Source organism: Anarrhichthys ocellatus, unplaced genomic scaffold (genome assembly GCF_004355925.1).
Source record: "Anarrhichthys ocellatus isolate YVR2014 unplaced genomic scaffold, GSC_Weel_1.0 scaffold27, whole genome shotgun sequence".
NCBI classification, from domain to species: Eukaryota; Metazoa; Chordata; class Actinopteri; order Perciformes; family Anarhichadidae; genus Anarrhichthys; species Anarrhichthys ocellatus.
The window spans coordinates 3869888-3890509 of NW_022280057.1; the positions used below are offsets into that span (position 1 = coordinate 3869888).

The following is a 20622-nucleotide window of genomic DNA, read 5'->3' on the forward strand; positions in this document are numbered from 1 at the left end:
GTGTGTGTGTGTGTGTGTGTGTGTGTGTGTGTGTGTGTGTGTGTGTGCACGCGTGCGTGAGAGAGAGAGATTAAAAGAACACCGAGTCTGTGTGATATCAGCTTATGGTTCCACGGAGAGTTTAAGTTCACAGTGAAAGGAAGGCAGAAAAAAGTAAAGAGAAGCGATGATAAAGGCGAGCTCAAGGCAGAATGGAGAGCAGGAGTAGAAGAGAAAGATAAGGAGGGAGTGGGAGAGTGGTAAAAGAAATAAGAATAAAACGAAGCAGCGTGGGGGAGGGGACCAACGCGAGGAAAGCTGAAGACAGGAGGGAATTAGTGAGATGAGTTGTCTGTTCTCCCTTTGTTGGTTTACTTTGTGGATGTTAGCTGTAATGTTTGTGAGAGGATTCTGCTGCTTGTCACAGTTGTCCTTATGTGTGCTTTTGTATCTCTCTCACTCTGATATACACTCGATCTCAGAGTCTTGTGTGCATGAGCATACTGTGTTTACTTGTGTCTGTGTTGCTTTAAAGTTGCTACGACATTCGGTAACATTTCCATTGCCTCTTAATGGTTCTCAACATGGCGGAGGCCGAACCGGCGGCTCGCTGCTAACTGCGCCAACAGCGCTAACAGTGCAAACAACGGCAACAGTGATGACAGAGCTACCGGTGTTCACCTGACGGCGTTATCGACTGTAACCGTTCTTATGAGCGCAGTGCAGAGCGGCGGCTGTAAGTTAACCAGTGGGGCACGCTCACGTGCACAAATATGCACTAAAACCACCCGTGGCCGGCCCGGTGATGTAAACAAAGAGATAACATTCATTCTTTGCTCAGGTAGGCATTACTCCTTCAAGTGTAGTATATCAGTTTATAGTGTGAGTCGCCTGTCAGGTCCTATCCGTCTCTTACCTGCAACTATCTGTCAGCGTGGAATCTGTATGACTGTCTTTTTTTGACTCACTGACTGACTAACTGTGTGTGTGTTTGTGTGTGTGTGTTTGTGTGTGCGCATGGCCGTTGCCCAGTATGTGGTATGGAGTCTTTCTTCCCTGACAAAATATTAACTCTCAAGAATAATTCAACACTCCGATGCTTAAACACTCACAACAGGGCTTGATTACCTCTCAGCATGAGGGGAGAGAGGCCAGACAGCAGCAACACACAGAAAGCAAAGGACGGATAACAAAGCAGGCAGAGTTGTGTGTGAAGGCAGAGCGCCGCCGTGGAAAAGAGAGAGAAATGAAAATGAAACTCGACAGGAGAGGGGCAGGGAGTTTGAGAGACGGGTCCAATCTCAAAGCCAACACTTTGATCTTGATTTGTATGGGCTTGCCACCAGATGTGGTATTTAAAAAGCGTCTGACTCACGACTTGCCAAATGGTCCAGAGGACCTGCTGTCAGCCCTCCATGCAGAGAGTCCGTCGATGATCCCGCTGCCACTTAGCCAGCCGCATCCCAGTACCGTAGCCTAGCAACACTCGGAGTGCCTGGCACACTACCGCTGCTGTTTAGCAAGAGTCGCATGCAATTTGGGGATGTTGACAAATGACAGCTGGACAATTTCAAGCAGGCCCCGTCACATATTAACCAAAACTTAAAGGCATTTAAATCAGCAATCTGTCAACTTTGGGGCATATCAGCCGCTGTGATTAGGAGGACTGGATTAGGAGTGGAGCGGTTTGAGATCAGTCTGTTTGTGTGTAATGACAGTGTTGTAAGATTCGTGTGCACATGTGTAGTGTGCCCACATGTGTGTTTTTTGGTTGCCAGGCGGGGGAGCGTGGGCTGAAAGTGTTGTCTGGACAACCCAGCACCCCAGAGCTCACCTGTGTACCGATGAACACAGCTGTAACCCTGCTAACCTGTTCCCCGGCCGGCCCTCGCTCCCCCGCCGACCACACCGAGATACAACAAGCGTGCCACACCGGGGAGGGAAGGTGCCGGGGGCGGGTCTAAAGACCGTTAGGGAGAGACGACCTGAGGGCAGAACCATTTTTACATCCAGTGATGGCTGCACTCCGCTTTAGTGACGTCAATGCACACTTATTCTGGTGATGAATAAGAAGATTACAAATTCAGACAAGTCGGATGAAGAAAGGATGATTGTTTATTATTAACGGATGATGTGTGATGATGAAGTCTTTGGCGCTTGGACTCTACAGGGGGATTTGTAATGGAGGGGCGTGTGCCTTGAGCAGCAGCAAGATAAATCCCCCGTGGAGTCCAGACACTGGTGGTGGTGGTGGCTGATGAGGCTGATAGAATGATGAGTTGATGAAGCCGATGAATCTGCGAAGATGGGGAGGTGGAGGGGCGCGTAACAGCAGCATGAACATAGTGATTGTAGAGAGACAATCGTATTTAAGAGAGACAAGAAGATGAGGCTAACAATGTCATTGTTTCTTTGTGCTGTTGGATAGAAGAGACCAGCTGATATCATGACTGAGCGCCCCGAGCAATGACATTATGAGTGAGCATGCGTGAGGAGTGAATGGCGGATGTATGAGAAATAAACTATGCGCTTACACATGCAAGAGTATCGTCTTCCTGACTGCACTTACGCTAGAGCTTCATGTCCATCGGAGCAACATTCATTCTCTTAGCTCGATTTTTGGTCTCTACCAAAATTGAAGAGGATCATCAGATCAGATCAGGGTGATAATGATCCTTTGTCAATAAGAAAATATGTATTATGGTAGCTTTAAGATAGGTTGAAGTACTGTGGTAATTAAATATGTAATAGAGAAGAACATGCACAACTCATCCCAAAACAGTACAGCTCTGCAGGTCAACTGTCAGTCAAACATACCTTTCTCACATCTTTTTCCAGATTTTCGCTCCCCCCCCCAAAAAAAAATCCCAATTAACTGCATTTTTAAATGATCCTGTCGCTCAGTAAAGTGTGCAAAAGAAGCTTCTAAGCATAATTGCAAATATCGCTTTAGTGTTGCCTGAAATACTGTCTGTTTGTATTGTCTTGTATTTCGGGGGATATTGGTAGAGAGTGAAGGATTCTGTTTGGGGAGTAAGCGGGAGTAGCACAGTTGGAGGTGGAAAAAGATGGAGATGGAAAGGCTCAGATGGAAAAAGTGCTGAAGGAAATAGAGAGGTACAAAGCAAGAGAGAGATATCACTCTGTCAAAAACTGGCTGTTATGCTCCCCTCTCTTCCCTCTCCTGCCTCCCCTCTCCCAGTTTCAGTTCCCTCGGTGGCCAATTACCGCTAATTAAAATCCTTGCTGCAGCTCTTCCTCTCCTCCCAGACCTCCATCTCTCTGCTTCGCCTGTTGCCCTGTCGCTCTCTCTTGTCTGTTTCCTTTTCTTTGAAGACGTGGTGTTTCTGCCTGTCGTGATCAACAATTTAAACACCTTGTTTCCTCCCGTCTCATTCTCTTCCTCACCTTTCTACCTCTTTATATCCTCTCTTTTTTTCTTTTCCTCACTCCTCCATTTGGGTCCCCCCCCCCCCCCCTCCTTCTTCTTCTATTTCTCCCTTGTATGTCGCTCCTATCCTCTACCCACCTTTACTTTTCATCCCCATCTCACCCCCTCCCTCCCTCCCCCATTTTTCCTATCATCATCAGCAGTAAGGTTTCTTTAGTAGTGCCAAGAGACTTGACAAGGCTCTGGGCTAAAGACTGTAGCACTCAGACTGTGATACCTTGCTAGTTGGGGAGGTTTTTTTTTTTTGACAAGGTTGTCGACATCTTCGCTTCTTCCTGCCTCGGCGTCAGCAGTGTGATCCTTCAAGGTGTTAAAAAGCTCCGTCAAAGCTGCTGCTGCTGATGAGGAGGAGCGTGGTGATGATGATGATCACAGCAGCCTGGTGTTAATTCATTCAGTTAATTCATTCGCCTTGAAGGAGGAAAAGGGATAAAAAAATGTTTTAAAAAGGTCCAGTGTTGCTAGGCTTAGGGAAACAGAGTTGGAGTTGAAGAACGTCTTTGCTCTTTGATGAAGAGAATTATGTCCGCTCCTTTTAGCGTCGGCATCTTGTTCCTCCATTCTCCGTCCACTCTTGTCCTCCTGTTTAGAATAACTGCCTCTCTGTCTTTTTCAGAGAAAGGTGGAAAGAGATAGGGAGAGCTGTAGGGGCCTTTACAAGACCTGAGCCTTCCTTTTGTGCCAAAGGCCCGGGCCTGGATTTAAGAGCTGTGTCCGCTTGACTGAGCACAAACTGAGGCCGAGCGCACAAAGGACTAGCTCGGCTTTTTGCTGCCTGTCCTGCTTTAAAGGCAGATAAAGAAAGGCGAGGGACAGATGGAGGTATGAGAACAGAGAGAGGGAGAGAGAAAAGGGAGGAGAGGACGGATGGATGGTCGTTGGGTATGAAAAGCAGGAGCAGCGACTCGTGGCCTCCCAGGTAAGAATAGTGTGAGGCCATTGTGGTGGAGGAGAGGGAGGGATGGAGGGGGAAGGGGGAGGATAAGAAGAGCCAAAAAGAGGGGTGATGACAATTGGCAGGAAAAAAGCTGGAATGGCAGACAAAAAGAAAAGCCGGGGCGGGTGTCACCGGATGGCACTCAGTCAAGTTCTCGTAATGCTGTGACGCCCACCTATGAGAGAGAACACACACACACACACACACACACACACACACACACACACACACACACACACACACACAGTCTCTTTGCAGGCTAAATGTCCATAGCAAATCAGGTGTGTGATGATGATAGTTTGAGCTGCACTCAAGTACAAATTTACTTTGCTTCTCTCCTGTGTTATTTACTGTTTTACTACCTGGTCTGACCTATCTTCACTTTGCTTCCCTTTCATTTAGTTGTTCAGCCTGTTTAATATTGCGTCGTTTTGTGTGAAGAAGATCTTACAGTGTGATGGGGCCTCAGTAAAGTGTAGCAATATGTTTAATGAAAGTGTCTTGATGCCATCTGTTAGAAACAAGCTTTTGTGTTATAATTAGGTCAGACTGTGTTTTAACACGATAAAGTAAGCGCATCTTATTCTAATGGATCTGACAAAAACTACAGTATTCTCATGTGGAAAACAGGATGAAACCACAGCAGACGTTCCACACTTTGTGAGGAGCGGGGCCGCCTGGGAGAGAACAACTGACATAAAAGAAAAAGTTTCAGATGAGAATGATGGAAATAGTCAGCATTGAAAGAAAACTAAAAGGAAGAAGCTCTTGCACTTTACTTTAAATTATATTGTTCACACATACATTAACATTTATATGCAGGTTGGCTTCAGGGGAGCTTAATTAAAAGATGAGTTTATTAAGTTTATGTTTTTGAGCGATGCCTCACTGCAGCCGCAACATTAAAATGCTGCTTGGTTATTAATGCATGAGTCATAGTAATCCATACATATAATATATAAAAACAATCAATATTTGGCTCCATCGCGTATTTTTAAACTTGTAATACTTTAATTGCATTTTACCTTGTAGTGTTTCTTATATTATTTAAGTAAATGATCTCAGTAACTCTGGAAATGTTGACATATGTAAATTAATGTATATGTGAGTATATGCAATATGATTGATTCATGTGCAATAAGTGATTATTCAGTATGAACAAATGGAAAGGCTTGATACCAGAAATGTCACTGGTGCATTCTTTAAAAAGATTAAAGTAAAACTAAAATGTTGGAAGAAACAGACACTTGGAGTATCCCGCAGTATAAACCTTATACACACAAAGAGTATAAAGTAAATAGAGTACTGTAACTAGCTGTGCCGTAGATAGTGATTCCTTAATTGGGTTAAAAGCCCGAAATCAATATAACATAAATAACTGTTGCTTTAAATAAGTCTGTAAGCAGGAGACGAGGAGGGAAGAACAGGAGTAAGAATTGGACATCCAGCGAGAAAACGTCGCAGTTAGATTACATAAGATAAGGTGACAATCAAAACATTACACAGAATATCTCATTACAATCCAATGAGGCTTGTCGTTCAGAGCCTTTGGAAACACGGTCTGCAGGGTAGAAATCAAAAGGCCTCACATCTCTTTAACAATAGGTCACGATTCCCTCCTCTGTGAAAGACCGACCTTCTCAGCCCCACTGAGCAAAGACACAATGCGTCACCGTAATGCACAACCACAGAGTAACGACAGCCATTAATTCATATTGCACACTAATGTTCATCTGCAGGCCGTTTTAAATGTCTTCTTTTCATATAAACAGATGTGCTACACACTCAACATGTGTGCGTGTTCCTGTAATGACAATTTGGGAATGTTCAACCTCTGGCAGGATGATAAAATGTGGCCATTACATGCTTATTTATTTTTTTGCACTGTATGCAACTACCGCAATGATGGCTGCTGTTAGGTAGACAGCAGAAAACTGCTTGTTAGAATAAAATATTTTGCTTGTTACGTACGAAATCAGCATGAAGGAGCTGGTCCATTAAGTTTCTCCCTCATTAATCAACAAACGGAGCCATAAACTGAAACACCCCACAGTACTGATGTGATGATGTAGGCACAATTTGATTGGTCCATGTGGGTCCACCTAACTTATATAAGAAGGTTTATTTATCTGAATACAACCTGTTCACCATCAAACCCATCTAAACCATAGAACATATATAAGACATGGACGTAAGCATACAACTTGGCATTATACTTTATTACATTTTCTATTATCCTGAGGATGTATTTTGTTCTCTTTTCATAAAGTGGTGAAATGATGAACTGATAATTTGTCACTGAGCCCCAAAACACAATATTTTAGCCTCCACAAATAAAGAACGGAACACGAAACACTAAAGAGATTTTGTGCTTGTCGTCTACATGGCCCACAATGGCCCACAAAAACAACTTGACTACCAACATTTTGATTAGAGATTTGGGTATGTTAAAGCGGCTAATGTAGCCTCAAGCCACTAACCTCAAGCAGAGATGAGGAGTGGGCTCTTTTAGTCACTTGAGGCAATTTATCTTCTACTTTGTGCAGCTCCCTCTGGAGCCGCAAAAGGCTTTATACAACGTATTTAACACATGCAGTAGTACTCCACAAGACCTGTAAACAGACTTTGATGTTTATAATTGGTGGACTTCCTTAACTCTGTGCACAAAGCCAGGTCCATATACAGACAGTGTTTTCTGAATTTGGGGTGGAAGAACTCTACTGTCCTGCACAGAGCCCTGACCTCAACCCCATCCAACTCTTTGAGATAATTTGGGACGCCAACGGCCGGTCGGCTCAACAGGCCCGATCGTCCATATAGCAGCAGCTTATGTGGCTGAATGGGAGCTAATGGCTGCAGCCAGCTCCCAACATCTTGTGGAAAACCTTTCAAAGCATATTCATGCAAATCTTTGCCTTCGACAATCACATGTGGATAATGTTGAGTGTCCACATACTTTTGGCCTTGTTGTGTACACTGTCTACATTTTCAATTCCCAGAGAGAGGATTCAAATTAAATCCCTCACTTGTTATCAAACCCAAACAACAGCCTCATCTAATCACACAGGGCGATATCATCATTGTAAATACACACATAGTTTTACTGTCAGTTGCACACACAGTTTCAGCAGACACGCATCCACTTTCTCCATTAACACTACTCCTCACACACGCTCCACGACACACTGTTCAACACACTCTCCTTCACACATAAATCCCTCACACATCCTAACATGCTCTGCTAGCTTTCCATCTCCCCATCGAGCTCCCTCCGTCTCCCTCTCCCTCCCTCTCTCTCTGTGTTTCAGGGTAATGTGAGCCAGCAGCCGTAACACTGGGGTGGGGAGGAGGAGGAAGGGGTGGTGTTGATGTATGGTGGAACTAAAGCAACCCTGCCGATCGATAATGTAAACAGGAGCGAAGAGAGGCGGTAAATAAGGCCGACTCCTGACAGAACTGTCTACCTCAGGTGACGGAGAGAGAGGAGAAGTAGGGGAGAGGGGTTGAGAGGAATATGTAATAGAGGAAGGGAGGGAGGTGGATAATGGAGGGATGAGAGAGACAAGGTAGGAGAGGGAGGGACAAATGGGGTTTGAAAATGAGAAAAGGAAGGAATGATGGGAGGATGAAATGGAAGAAGAGAGGAAGGAATAGGTGACGGCGGGATGGGAGAGAGGGCAATGAGCCGAGAGGAGAGGTGGGATGACTGGATGAGGTAATGGTGAGGGAGGGAGGCAGGGGGAGGAGTGACGACAAAGGACGTGGAGAGGGAAACGAAAAGAGTGAGAGGAGAGATGGATGGAGGGGAAAAGAGATGGAGACACAGAGAGGTGGAAAGATGATGGAGAGGGAGGAAACAGCAGTGAACAGATAATTCGGTTAGCAATGAGGAACAATTACCAATCATAGATTACAATTCAGTTTTAGTAGAAACACTGCCTGTACTGTGTGTGTGTGTGTGTGTGTGTGTGTGTGTGTGTGTGTGTGTGTATGTGAGACAATTTGAAAACAGTGTAGCAGTGACAGATGAATGTAGTTGAATGACCACCAAGTGACCCACTGTTGAACCGCACCAGCACAGCACACACAGTACTGCACGCACACACATTAAAAAAACACACACACACGAGTCGACCGAGTTGTGAACCTGGCCCACAAACGTGACAACATGAACAGTCCCTCACTGCTGTATGAGGATTACACTGTACTCATTTTGAGTTTGTACTGTTCTTTGAATGCGTTCCTTCATGCGTGTCTTCATGTCTGACCACGGTAATTACGCCCGTTTTTCTGTGAGTTTCATCCGCAAATTCACATGTTTCAATCTGTGTATGCTGCTATTTAAAGAGCAGCTTTCTCATACACTATAAATACAAATATTGCTCTGCTCACCATGTGGTGAATCACATTAGTGATTCATCTTATAGCCAGTTCTTGGGAGCTCTTAAATTGGCAGTTTTAAACCAGTGTTTTGTTTCCTGATGTGACAGTATAACATGGGGTTTTCTTCAGTTTTGTACAAAATGCAACATTAAGCTGTCATTAAGGTACGAGGACGCCCTGATGTGGAGTTGTTTAGGCCCGTGTCGGCTCATTGAGAAGAGGGTCTGGAGGAGGATTAACATAGCCGGAGCGTCTGCATAGACACTGAGCTCAGATTTGGAAGAGATGTGGACTGAGAGGAGAGTCGTTAGGGTGAGAGTGATCCTCCCACTACAGGTTACAGATTACAGATGTTTGTGTGAATTAGCCCCATGCGACTTCCAGGAGGATCATTAATGCTGAGAAGCTGTAGTCAAGTCTCCACACTGACACTCACACTCTTGTTCTTTCACAGAGCCTAATGTTGCGTTAATATAGTCTATGGACAACATCAATGGGGCAAATTCAGGGAAAGGGAAAAATCAATATATCATGGATGTCCACCGCCACTTTCATGCAATATGAAGGAAGCAACACAGCATAAATCTCTGATAATCGATGCTATAGGAGAATATTAGTGTCAAATAGCCACGTCGATGTATAAACAGGCTTTGATTGCAGCACTTATTATTCTTTCTATGTGGGTTTATGCACTCAGACGAAGTGATTTCTCAGAGGCTGCACTCTTTTTCATCAGCTACTAGTTTGATGAAGGACTGTCACAGCACACAGACAAGTTCCTTTCAATCTACATCTGTGGATTCCACTTTAAGCAGCATCGGTCCTTGGAGCACTCTTTCATCCACACACTTCTGGTCTTAGGGGGACACAGAGGCATCCCAGCATATAGTTTTTGATAAGTTTCCGTTGGTGTAAAGCTCCTCGTCTCCAGTTTAATGACTGCAGGAGGAGTATTTTCTGCTGAAAGTGCTGCTGTATTCAGAGGAGCAGGAGAAAGGCAAATATGATGCTCATGCGGTTCTCTTCCGCTCTGTGCAGTGTTTTTAATGTCTTTCAGCTTATTGTTTTGGTTTACGGATCTTACCGATTATTTTCAGTTCCACCGTTTTCCAATGCAGCTGGCAACTGTTTTCAGCAAAAAAAGCTGTAAAAATTCCACTTCTGGTGGCTGTGTAAGTGTTTTCTAACACGTTTGCCATATCAGTCTTATAAGGTGATATTATGTCATTATTTATATTTATAACTCACCACAAATGGCCAAAACAAGTCAGTTAATGCAGCTTTAATTATCAAAATAGTCTGCGTAATGTTCATTTTCATGTTAATGCAAAGGTAAGTAGAGAATTTCAGCAGGCACTCTTTTAAGCAGAATGATTAAAAATACTTTAAAGTGTAAATCCACTCTAGATATTCAAAGGAGGAAGACATAACTGCACTTAACTTCATGGGTTGAGGGTCATGTCTCTTATTACAATAACCTACTACAAAATACTGAAGCAGGTTTTTGATATCAAACGTGTATCAAAGACGGTTATGTGTAAAACCTATATTTCATATTATCAAAATGTTTCCTACCGCACTCATGTTTAAGCAGATTTAACAAAAAGTTAAGCTAAGTTTCCTCCGAACCAAGAGTTTCCTCTCTTTCAGCTTTCAATCACAAAGGCTTTGTTATTAAGAAAAAAAACACAGTACAATAGGTTTCTGACACCCAGAGCTCTGTTCCACTATCTGGGTGTAATGAGCTGATCCTGCATCGCTAACCAAATATCTTCTATTGATCGTGGTTAGGTGGCACAATTTCCATCGTCAATAGATACAACACATTCTAACAACCAACGAGCCTGTTAAGGGTGTAGGGGAATTGGACACAAGAACACATTTCATGCCTCTGTTATGAATTCATGGCTTTGAAATAAGATCACCAGATCATATTTCAAAAAATCCCGAGCACTGTGTTAAATCTTTCTGCCTCTCTCGGCCTCCTATCCTCCGAGGGCTGGATTACAGAGCTGCTTCTGGGCTACTTTTGGGCTGCAGCGCCTTTGGCTTATTAGCTGTGTGTGTGTGTGTGTGTGTGTGTGTGTGTGTGTGTGTGTGTGTGTGTGTGTGTGTGTGTGTGTGCTGTAGTAATGTCCATTTTAATCGAATTAATCATTAGCCTCATATTGTTTTGTTTTGTAAAAGAGATAAATCTGGCCCTCAAGGGGGGCGAGAGACTTGAGGCAGTGATACTGGTGAGATGAAATATTCAGGTAGATGTCAGCATCTAAAAACAACAAGAAGTTGGTTATTGTAGTTTAGAGGCAATAAAAACGCCTGAGTGCCGCTGTCATCATAACTCACTCAAATCTGAACACACAGACACACTACCCATACTTTTAGATTTAGTGTGACTTAGACTTTCTGGAAAATATTATCTCAGATGACCATCGCAAGCAGTCGTCCATAAATCCACTAAGAATTTATGGCATACAAGCGCAAATTCGCAATAGCTGCGACCCCATGCATCCGCACTTTCATGCGTTCACACACAACCTCACAAACATTTGAAATCCCTTCCATGTTTCAGCTTCCAGGGCCAAAACTGCAGTTGCCAAAGTGTGAACATCGTAAACCCTCGAGTATAAAAATGACTCGTTGAAATCGGTGGAGAAATCATTTTTATCCAGATAAAAGGCAGCGCCCCGTTCACCTGTTTGTTTACAGGCCAGCCCTGCCCAATCAAACATGGCGACGACGATGTATCACAGCAATGGTCAATGGGCATCTCTGTATATATGTTGCTTTTCTTTTATTTTGAGATCAATTTCACTCCATACCAAAGGGTGCTAATAAAAGCTAATTTGGCATACTTTTAAATGTGCCAAAGCTAAAGAAAGCTGTAGCCCACAGAATAACTCACTGAATCAATGAACTTCCTGTTTACTTTCCCTGACGCGTCATGGCAACTGTACTTCCAAATCCTATCCTAAATTCTGATCGGTTAATACTTCTGTGAGACCCTCTAAAAGCTATCGCATGTGTTATATCAGTTTGGTTCTGGTGAATACAGTGCCATACTGCAAAGTTACATTGTTAGTGAGGTCTCCTTTTCTACTCTTCTCCTTATACGATGACTGTGCAGGTTTGAGGCTCTGATTGGGCTGTTTGGTGTCAGTAAAATCTGGCCACACTGCAGACCTGTCCAGTAATATCACTGATCACGTGATTCAAGACTAAGGTGTCAGGATTGATCTGCAGAGGGTTAGGATTATTTCACCCCTATTCCTTACGCTGCTTGTACGAAGTCTCGAAACTAAATGAAACGTGTTGTTGAAATGGATTTTATTCAGTGCGTGTGTGTGTGGTGATTTGACTCGGTCTTATCACAGTATTGGTATTCACACTGAGAGCGACACGCTGAGCCTCATCAGAACGTGTGGTATCGGCGGCGTTGGCATACAGAGGCAGAGTAAACCACCTTTCTCTCTGTTCTCACTCAGCTTCTGTTAGTGAGGTCCTCTGTGTTCTCTCTCTGTCTCCTCTGCCTTCCATTCAATACATTTCAATTCATTTACTATTTATTGAATCAATTTCTCCAAATTAAACATTTTTTCAGAGACCTGGGCAAAAGAAATACATTCATTAACTTGACGAAGAAAGTATGCGGCGTTCCAGCAGCTACATAACAGAAAAACACAGAAAGATTCGATATTATTAGGATTAGAAACAGCATTGTTACTGTAAATTTGCTGAGAGACGACAAGGAAATGTGATTTGCAAGTTGATACACGTGTGTAGTTCTATAAAGAGTAAAACATTTTTGTGAGATTAATTTAAAATCAGCTAGTAGAGGACACAATACATCCTCTGGCAGCCATATTGGAGGTCATCAGCTCTTCGCAGTGGCAGCTTATGATACCGTTTGGTCAGGTACCTTGTGGGCTAATTGGCTAAAAACATTATTTGGGATCCAAATTATTGACTTCATAATGAATGACAAACGCCCACAAAGTTCTTTTACAGATGTCACAGGGTTTTCTGCCCAGTTAAATATTTAAAAGGACTTGCGTGCAGCATCTAAACCAGTGACAGCGGTGCCATAATGGCTTCCCAGTTAGCATCTCATGCTATTACTTTACTATGTATGGGAGATAAGATAACGGCATGTAATCTGCAACCTGGTTACAGACTTGGCTGTTCAAAAAAAGAAGAAGAATGAAGATGTAAATATGAATTCAGTCTGTTATGTGGCAAAACACAGCTGGGTGAAATGTGAAAAACATGGCCCACCTAACATGCTCACAATAGGAGGCGGTTTGGATGTGACGGTTCCTGTTTTGCTTCTGTTTTCCTGGCCTGAGGGAGAACAACTTTTCCTCACCTGCAACTGAGAGAATCTCTGATATTCAACACGTATAACAGTAAGCTTTTGACAGAGGCATTGTTTTAGTCTCGAGCCTTTGATTTTACTTGAAAACCATCATCAGGAGCATTTTGGTTTCAGGAAACAGCAGCTTATAAAGACCAGGTGTGAGAGCTGATTACATCATCAGTTAAAGTCTGACTGTGTCACAGGCAAACACAGAGGAAAGATAATACACACCAACACCACATATATATATAGCAGACAGGACAACTTAGGACAGTTGTGTGACTGTTTATTAATTGAATGGTGGACTTTGGCCGATGTTTTCAGGTACTTCCATATTATTAAGCGCTGAGTCGATGGACGTTGACGTGAACACTATTTACAAGTCGTAATTTTGAAATCTTGATAACTCTGACATGACATCAATATGGCATTAATCTACCAAACTAAGTCATGTCAGTCAGCCAACATACCAGTTTAATTATTAGACTTAATTCTAATTAAATTAACTAATCCTATATTTGTAATTAGCATGAACAAAGATGAACATTTTAATGTTAGTCGATGGGATGGATGTTAAAATAACATCTAGTGGGAAACAGTTCAGGGCTAAATATTTATATCGACTATTTATGTGAACATTCAGGCTGAATGTTTCTGATTTGTCTTCATTTTGTTTTTGTTTTTGATAAAAGACTAGTTTCAACATTGCTGCCACATAATAAACACTGAATACATGTGATGTTTGACTGGGGAGATTAAACTCAGGATGTGTTTTACTTATATTTTCCTTCTGTCATCATATGTGTCACCCTGTAGTATGAAGTGTTTCATCTTCTCATCTCTAGCTGTCTCTGCAGATGTCATCCACACTGTGGGCCCGATTGCACAAGGAGGAGTGGGAGAGGAGGAGAAGAACGCCTTGAGGTCGTGTTACAAGAACAGCCTGACGACAGCTACCAAGAACGCTGCACGCTCTGTGGTGAGGACGGAGGGGTGATGGAAGCTGGGGATGGTTGTTGCTAGGAAGAAAACAGGAAGGTTGAGAGCAATCATGATGAGATACTGAGTTGTTTGTTTTAGCGGTGGAGAGAACAAAGGAGTGCAGAAACCTGAGAGACTAGATCAAAACAGAGGTTAAAGGAAGAGAAGCACCGAAGACTGGGACAAGAAAAAACAAAAAAGGACAGATGAGAGGAAAGAAGCAAAAGAGAGGGAGGGAGTCATGACTGTAAAAGAGAGAAGGAGATTCATCACATGTAGACTTTTCAAAGGACACTACATTCAGGCGGAGATAGTTGGAGAGAGGCGAACAGGAGCTGCTGGTACGACTGTTGAGTCGTAAAAAGGTTTTATGATGCACACCAGGCGGTGGTTTCACAGCAGAATGAGGTGTTCAAATCAAAGAAAAACACCAACGCAACATGAAAATACAGTCGGCGGTACAGTAGAAGAAAGAATAGTGCTGAGAGTTTGTAGTTTCACTCCTCAAGAGTAGCCTTAAAAAACACTTCAAGTTTCTCCGTTGCAAACAAGCAATTACAGCGTTTATTATAATTGTTTTCATTTCATTTCTATTACATGCCCAAAATGTACCTTCAAAAACTTAGAGGTGTAATCACATCTTGATTTAATTGATACTCTGATATAAAGTCAAGTCAAGTAATTGGTTTAGCCTAAAATCCCATATTTCATTTGTGTTATTAGTTGACTTCTGTTGACTTCTGTTTACCTTTCGCCTTGAGGAGCCTGTGAGTTGTGTCTGCTGTCACCCTGAGTTGCCAACTCTGCAATCTGGTGAAATGAAGAGATCTGGAGACACCGAGAGACTCCTGGCATCTGCTCGTACCGCACGGATTGACAGCAGTTTGAGAATCTGCCAGATTTGATTTGCTTTGCTTTGAAGTTCACTGGCTGCTATTCTCCACTCCAGCGGTGTGCCATGAACCTGCCTGACATGGATCTCAATGACTTGAAGTTGCAATGCCGACGATTTTTATACAACAAAATATTTTTGAAACTTGACATTGACATTTTTCACAAATAGGGATTCAATGTACGTTCAGTAATTACCTCACCATTTAGCAGTTTCATTGTTCAAGTTTGACTTTCCTTTCTAACTTACCTCCTCACTCAGTTCCTGCTGTCTACACTGGTCACACAAAGGCATCTTTGTAAATTAACTTCAACGTAAGTGATGGTGGATTCTAAGGCTGAAGCCTCATCTTAGCTTCAAAGATATATCCACCAAAGTTAGTCTTTTAGTACTGAAACGACATTGAAATTCTTTAAGAAGAGATCTCTTTTTGGCTGGTATGCAAAGGACGAACAATGAAAGTGCTTTCAAAGAACATGTCAGGACTATTTTCTACATTTTATTTTGGGCATTTTATGCCTTTATTTTATAGGGAGAGTAGAGAGATGAACAGGAAACAAGGGAGAGGGAGGCTGCAATGAAACGTCCCCAACCGGATAAAAGACAACAATGAAAACATTCGAACCGGAGGCTTGGTGGTTCATGGTTCACGGCATCTTGACCCCTAAGAGAATCGTTTTAAGACGTACTTTTTTTTAACTCAACTGCTGAAACAGGTGACTTTTATTGTGGAATAGCCACATTGCGCTGCAGGTGAACGGCTCTTACTTCTCCAGCACCTCTCCAACCAACACTTTGTCAGTCAATGTAAATTATTGCTTTCAGGCCGTGGTTTGTTGGGATGTTTTTCTATTACAGGGTTATTTTTAAACCTCACTTGTTGTTACCAAAAGAAACCACCGGTGTTACCAAATCAACCAGGACTGGAATGTTGTAGATTATAACATTATAAACATAATAACATTGATGGTCACCATGTCTCAGTTATTATCACTCTATCAATGTCTGGTTAATGTCATTTCACACCAGGTCTCCTTAACAAAAGATGATTGACAGTTTGGTCTTTAAAGAGTAGTGAAAGTCAGAGAGAGAAGGAAAGCTGCCGTAAAAACAATTAGGAGAAAGACTCCGTTGAGATCCAGAGGAGAGTTATTTCTATGTGTGTGTGTGAGATGAAAGCAGACTGTTATGTGATCAACAACAGACTGTAACCACTTTGTTTGTCATCTCCGCCCTGCAGGCTTTCCCCTGCATCTCCACTGGAGTCTACGGTCAGTGTGTGTGCGTGTGTGTGTGTGTGTGTGTGTGTGTGTGTGTGTTATCATCATAGCTGTACCTCAAGTGTTTGTGTTTCTCGGGGCTTTATACTCAATATTTTTTCTTTGAGTGAGAAGAAGAAAAAAAAAATCAATTTTCATCCAACAACAGTATTTCTTTGTTTTTGTGTTTATACGCTGTACACACTGCCGGGGATGTTTTCCATCACATGCTTGTTCCCAGTATCAGTCTTTCTGTTTAACCAGAGTGCTGAGCCGCCCTTCGCCACTTGTCTCATTATCTCCTGCAGCCCAGGGGTGGTTCTCAGATTAAGGCCTTGGATTAAGACCGGCAGATTAAGATAGATTAGGCCGGAGATCGTGTCAGATTGACTGTAATCCCCCTTCACACTGGCAGGAGAGAGTTAAGGATAGTGCTTAAACACTCCCTGGGGTGCGTTTGGGTGTGAGGGCCGGCTGTAAACACTTCTCCCCTGTTGCTCGAGAGGAAAAGGCCAAAGTTCTGATTGACTCGTTGTGTTATCCGTGTCTTCCTCACTTCTGTCACTTCCTCTGTTGAGCTCATCTTTTTAAGAGTACATCCAAACTTTTTTCCTTTCGCCCTTAAGAAAAACAAGAAACAAAATTGTCTAAATTTGAGATGGATTTAGCAGCTGTTAAAGGTACCCCTCACTGTATCAACCAACGTTTGATGTAATTATAAGATAATGGAGGGGAGATGCCAACAGTTCTGCCAGCCAATACTAGATTTTAAACAATGCCTCCTCAGAGCCTGTTGTGAAGCACTTATAAACAAATATATGTTGATTGAATTGAGGAACCATTGTGGAGGAACGTGCTTTACAAACATACAGTAGTCATCCCAGTTTATCAAATACTGGCTATTTAAGTCAGGACACACCCACACATGTGTTTTCTATCATTCTGGCTGATTAGACCTCGTTAAAGTTTAGGTCGGAAGACCTGTGATGCGACTTACATGCAGTAATCCCATTTGTACATTTGTTTTTCTCCCGTTCAGGAAGTGTTGTGTTCTTGTGCTACACAGGAGTTGTAGTAAGTGGTCGGGGTAGATGGTGGAAAGCAGGATTGTGACACCGTAGTCCAGGGTTTGCATCCTGAGTCACGCGTGAGGTTCAATAAGGGCCACTGAGCACTTGAAAAGACCACGATTGAACACGTCCTGTGTTGTGCCACAAGTTACTGTAAACTAAGAAGATGATCTTTTATCTCCGTCAGTATGTCTTTCCTTTTAATTTTCTACAGGGCCTATTTATTAGTAGTGCGTTATAAACACAGTGTAGTGTATTGCGATGACACTATTTGACATTATTATCTATGGAAAGAAAACTTTGCTGTTCCATCAAGCAGTGATAGTTTATATAGAGTAACATAAGATTGGATTACATCCCTTGCACTCTGTGTGTATTTGGTGCTAAAAGACTGCATTGTTCGGTGCTAATTTGCGCCCCCATGTGTTCCCCTTTTGTTCACATGTTGAACACTCTCCTGATGTATAGAATAATTACTGTATAATCACACAGTATGTGTTTGTTTGTGGCTGAGGAGTTTGGCCTGATGATGCATTTTTACTGCCTTTGTGTTGAGTCTCCAGCAGCGGGGGTAATTTCGCAGCACAGAAAGGTCTCGGTCGCTGAATGAATATTGAAGAAGCCTTTCTCCATCTGTCATGTCTGCACCTCATCCCGCGAGTCGGGATGAGAGGAAGTGAGAGTACACAGAGCACCGAGTGATGGAATAGTGGAAAATAAAAACAGTGCAGACAACGACCTAATGCAAACACCCAGATCTGACACTGCACCTGTTCTTGTAACTATTTGTATATTTTTGTTTGTGCAGGATATCCACCGGAGCAGGCGGTGCACGAGGCGTTAGCAACTGTGCGGGAGTATCTGGATGAACATCACGACGAGGTGTGTACGCGTGTTTGTGTCTGCATGATTGGCAATTTTTTCCTCCCATTTCCTCAAGGTATTATTCCTTTCACAGCTGTTGTGTTTGTTTTCTGGTGGGAGCGAGGAGATGGGTGCATTGAGAAAACACATACATGCACGCGCACAGTGACACACACGCGCGCACACAAACATACATTTAAACACACACTCCAAAGTTCTGGCTCTCGTGCTCATGGCCAAGTCTGCGTTTTAATTGGCTCCTTGCGGGACTAAACCCGACTAACACAAAAGCACACACACACACACACACACACACACACACACACACACACACACACGCACACACTTTCTCTCCGGAGAAACAGCGGGCGGAGAACAGACAAAATGATGGAACAGATGACTGGAGGGGAGAGGGGAAGGGAGGGGGAGGGGGAGGGGGGGGGGGGGGGATTAGAACAAAGAGGAAACTTTCCAATCAGTCGTTAACATGCTCTAAACTCTCCTCCCCTCTTCCTCCTTTAATCTTCAGGTCTCCTCTCACTCTTCTTTTCAATCGTTCTTTTTGTCTCTAACCACCGTGCTGTATCACCTCCCAGAGAGGGTGTTGACGATGTTATTGTTAAAGCTGGCGTCTCCAGAGTCTCTGTAGCAATACCAGTCGACTGATGCCGTCAGCCGCGCCGAGCTCAGCCAAATGAGCATTAAACGCGTCTCACCGCGGACAACAGTCAACAAGACTTAAATGGCTGAATACAAGACCAGAAAGCCAAATCAGCGCGCCTCTTCTTTAAACTCAGAAATAGTTCCACTGTGTGTGATTTTTAAGGGGATTTTTTTTTTTTTTTACTTTGAACTTACAAAATGGTGAAACAGAGTTTACTTGCAAGCAGAATGTTCACCAGAGGAGGTTTAATCTGTAATTGAACCCGCTCCATTTTGCATTTTTGACACAGTGTTGTGTTGGTCTCACTCTGGCTTGGAGAGCTGTAATATAGAAAATGAAATTGAATATTACACACCCAGCAAGACAAACAAAATGGACTCAAGACACGGGGCAATGTGCCAACACCCTGCATCAAGTGTAATAATAAATACCATGAGTCATTTATTCGTAAAGCACCAACTAAACTGTTGCAAGAAAGTAAAACCCTGGGCAGCTCATGAGTTTTATAAATGTTATATTGTTATATGTTAGATTCCCAGTTGACCTGAAAGTTTAGAAAAAACTGATTTATAATAATAATACATTTTGTTTACTACGCACTTTTCTAAACAAAGTTACGAAATGCTTCACTAAAGATATTAAAACAAAACAAGGCAGATATAATGTGAATAAGGCTGAAGGATACGAGCACAGAGGAACTAAAGACAATAAAATGAATAAGATCAGATGAGCTAGCTGGCTAATTCCAGCCACATAACCAGCTACAGCTACAGTCTCATGCTGATTCCTTTTAAAACATGACTTTTGTCAAAGGTATCTTATATGCACTCAACAGGCTTTCCGATGGGGAAACAGTGGATGTGCTGGTTATGACAGAGTTCACCAGTAATCCCACAAACTAAATTAGAAAATGTTTTCCTAACTCTTGGCCTCAGACTTTCCTGTTCTCAGACTTTCTGTTTGAGAAGAGAGTGTTTATGCTTTGAAGGCAGTTCTGAGAGAGCACATTACATTCACTCGATGTTATTGTTAGCTTCTCCAGGCTCCCTGTTACAATAGTACAAAAAATTAGCTCCCCACTGCCGCCATTTTTCTGGAGACCATTTTGCATCTCTCCTCGCAAAGCATTTGCTTTAATTTGAATGGGGGAGGCTGAAAAATTGCACAAGTGGATGCAACTCAGTGTGAAGGTTAGAGATTTCAAACCTTAGCCCAGGGGACGTAGTTACTTACCGCACATTTCCATATCTTCTCTTTTAGCCTCCATTCAAATCCTGGCGAGTGAAGCTAATTGTGCAACAAGCATTAGGCTGAACCACACTGGCTGCAGGCTAGCAGGCTGCTGAGAGCAATGGCAGTTAAACTTCCACACCAAGCAGGAAGTGATAGAAACAGCGGGGCTATAAATTGCCCTGCTTCTCACCAAAACAGAAAAGTCTAAACCTTTGTAGAGACATTAGGGAGGTAATACTGTTTGTTAGAGGCTGAGAAATAGGGAGTACACTGGGGAGCTGATATCCCTGGAAACCTTTTTTTACTGTAGCTACAGTAACTTTAATCATCAGGCTACATATAGCGCTGTGCTCTGTACTGTATGTCCAGCTTTACAGAATATAATGTAAATATTATAGACTGCAGAGATCTCAAGAACACAAGAGCACAGAGCATAAAGATTGTTTATTGCTGTAAAATAGCTGCACTGCCAGTGTCTTTAATAATATTTGAAAGCTATTATCTTTGTGTGTGTGTGTGTGTGTGTGTGTGTGTGGGGGGACTGCCAGCCTT

At 42.8% G+C, this 20622-nt stretch overlaps 1 protein-coding gene across 11 annotated transcripts in view; it reads left to right on the forward strand.

The window, feature by feature from the left end:
- Window positions 1-20622, forward strand: part of LOC116391706 (ADP-ribose glycohydrolase MACROD1-like) — a 67432-nt gene that overhangs the window by 1297 nt on the left and 45513 nt on the right. For 6 of the 11 annotated variants that reach the window (XR_004213274.1, XR_004213269.1, XR_004213271.1 and 3 more), the window contains exons 2-4: window positions 13965-14086; window positions 16221-16251; window positions 18118-18191. Coding sequence is in view for 3 of the 11 variants with exons in the window: in XM_031862510.1 (XP_031718370.1) it covers window positions 13953-14086; window positions 16221-16251; window positions 18118-18446 (494 nt within the window). In the remaining 8 variants the exon portion in view is untranslated. Of the gene's footprint in view, window positions 1-13952; window positions 14087-16220; window positions 16252-18117; window positions 18601-20622 lie in introns of those variants that run through there. The other 5 variants (XR_004213268.1, XM_031862512.1, XM_031862510.1 and 2 more) reach the window with 4 other exon arrangements.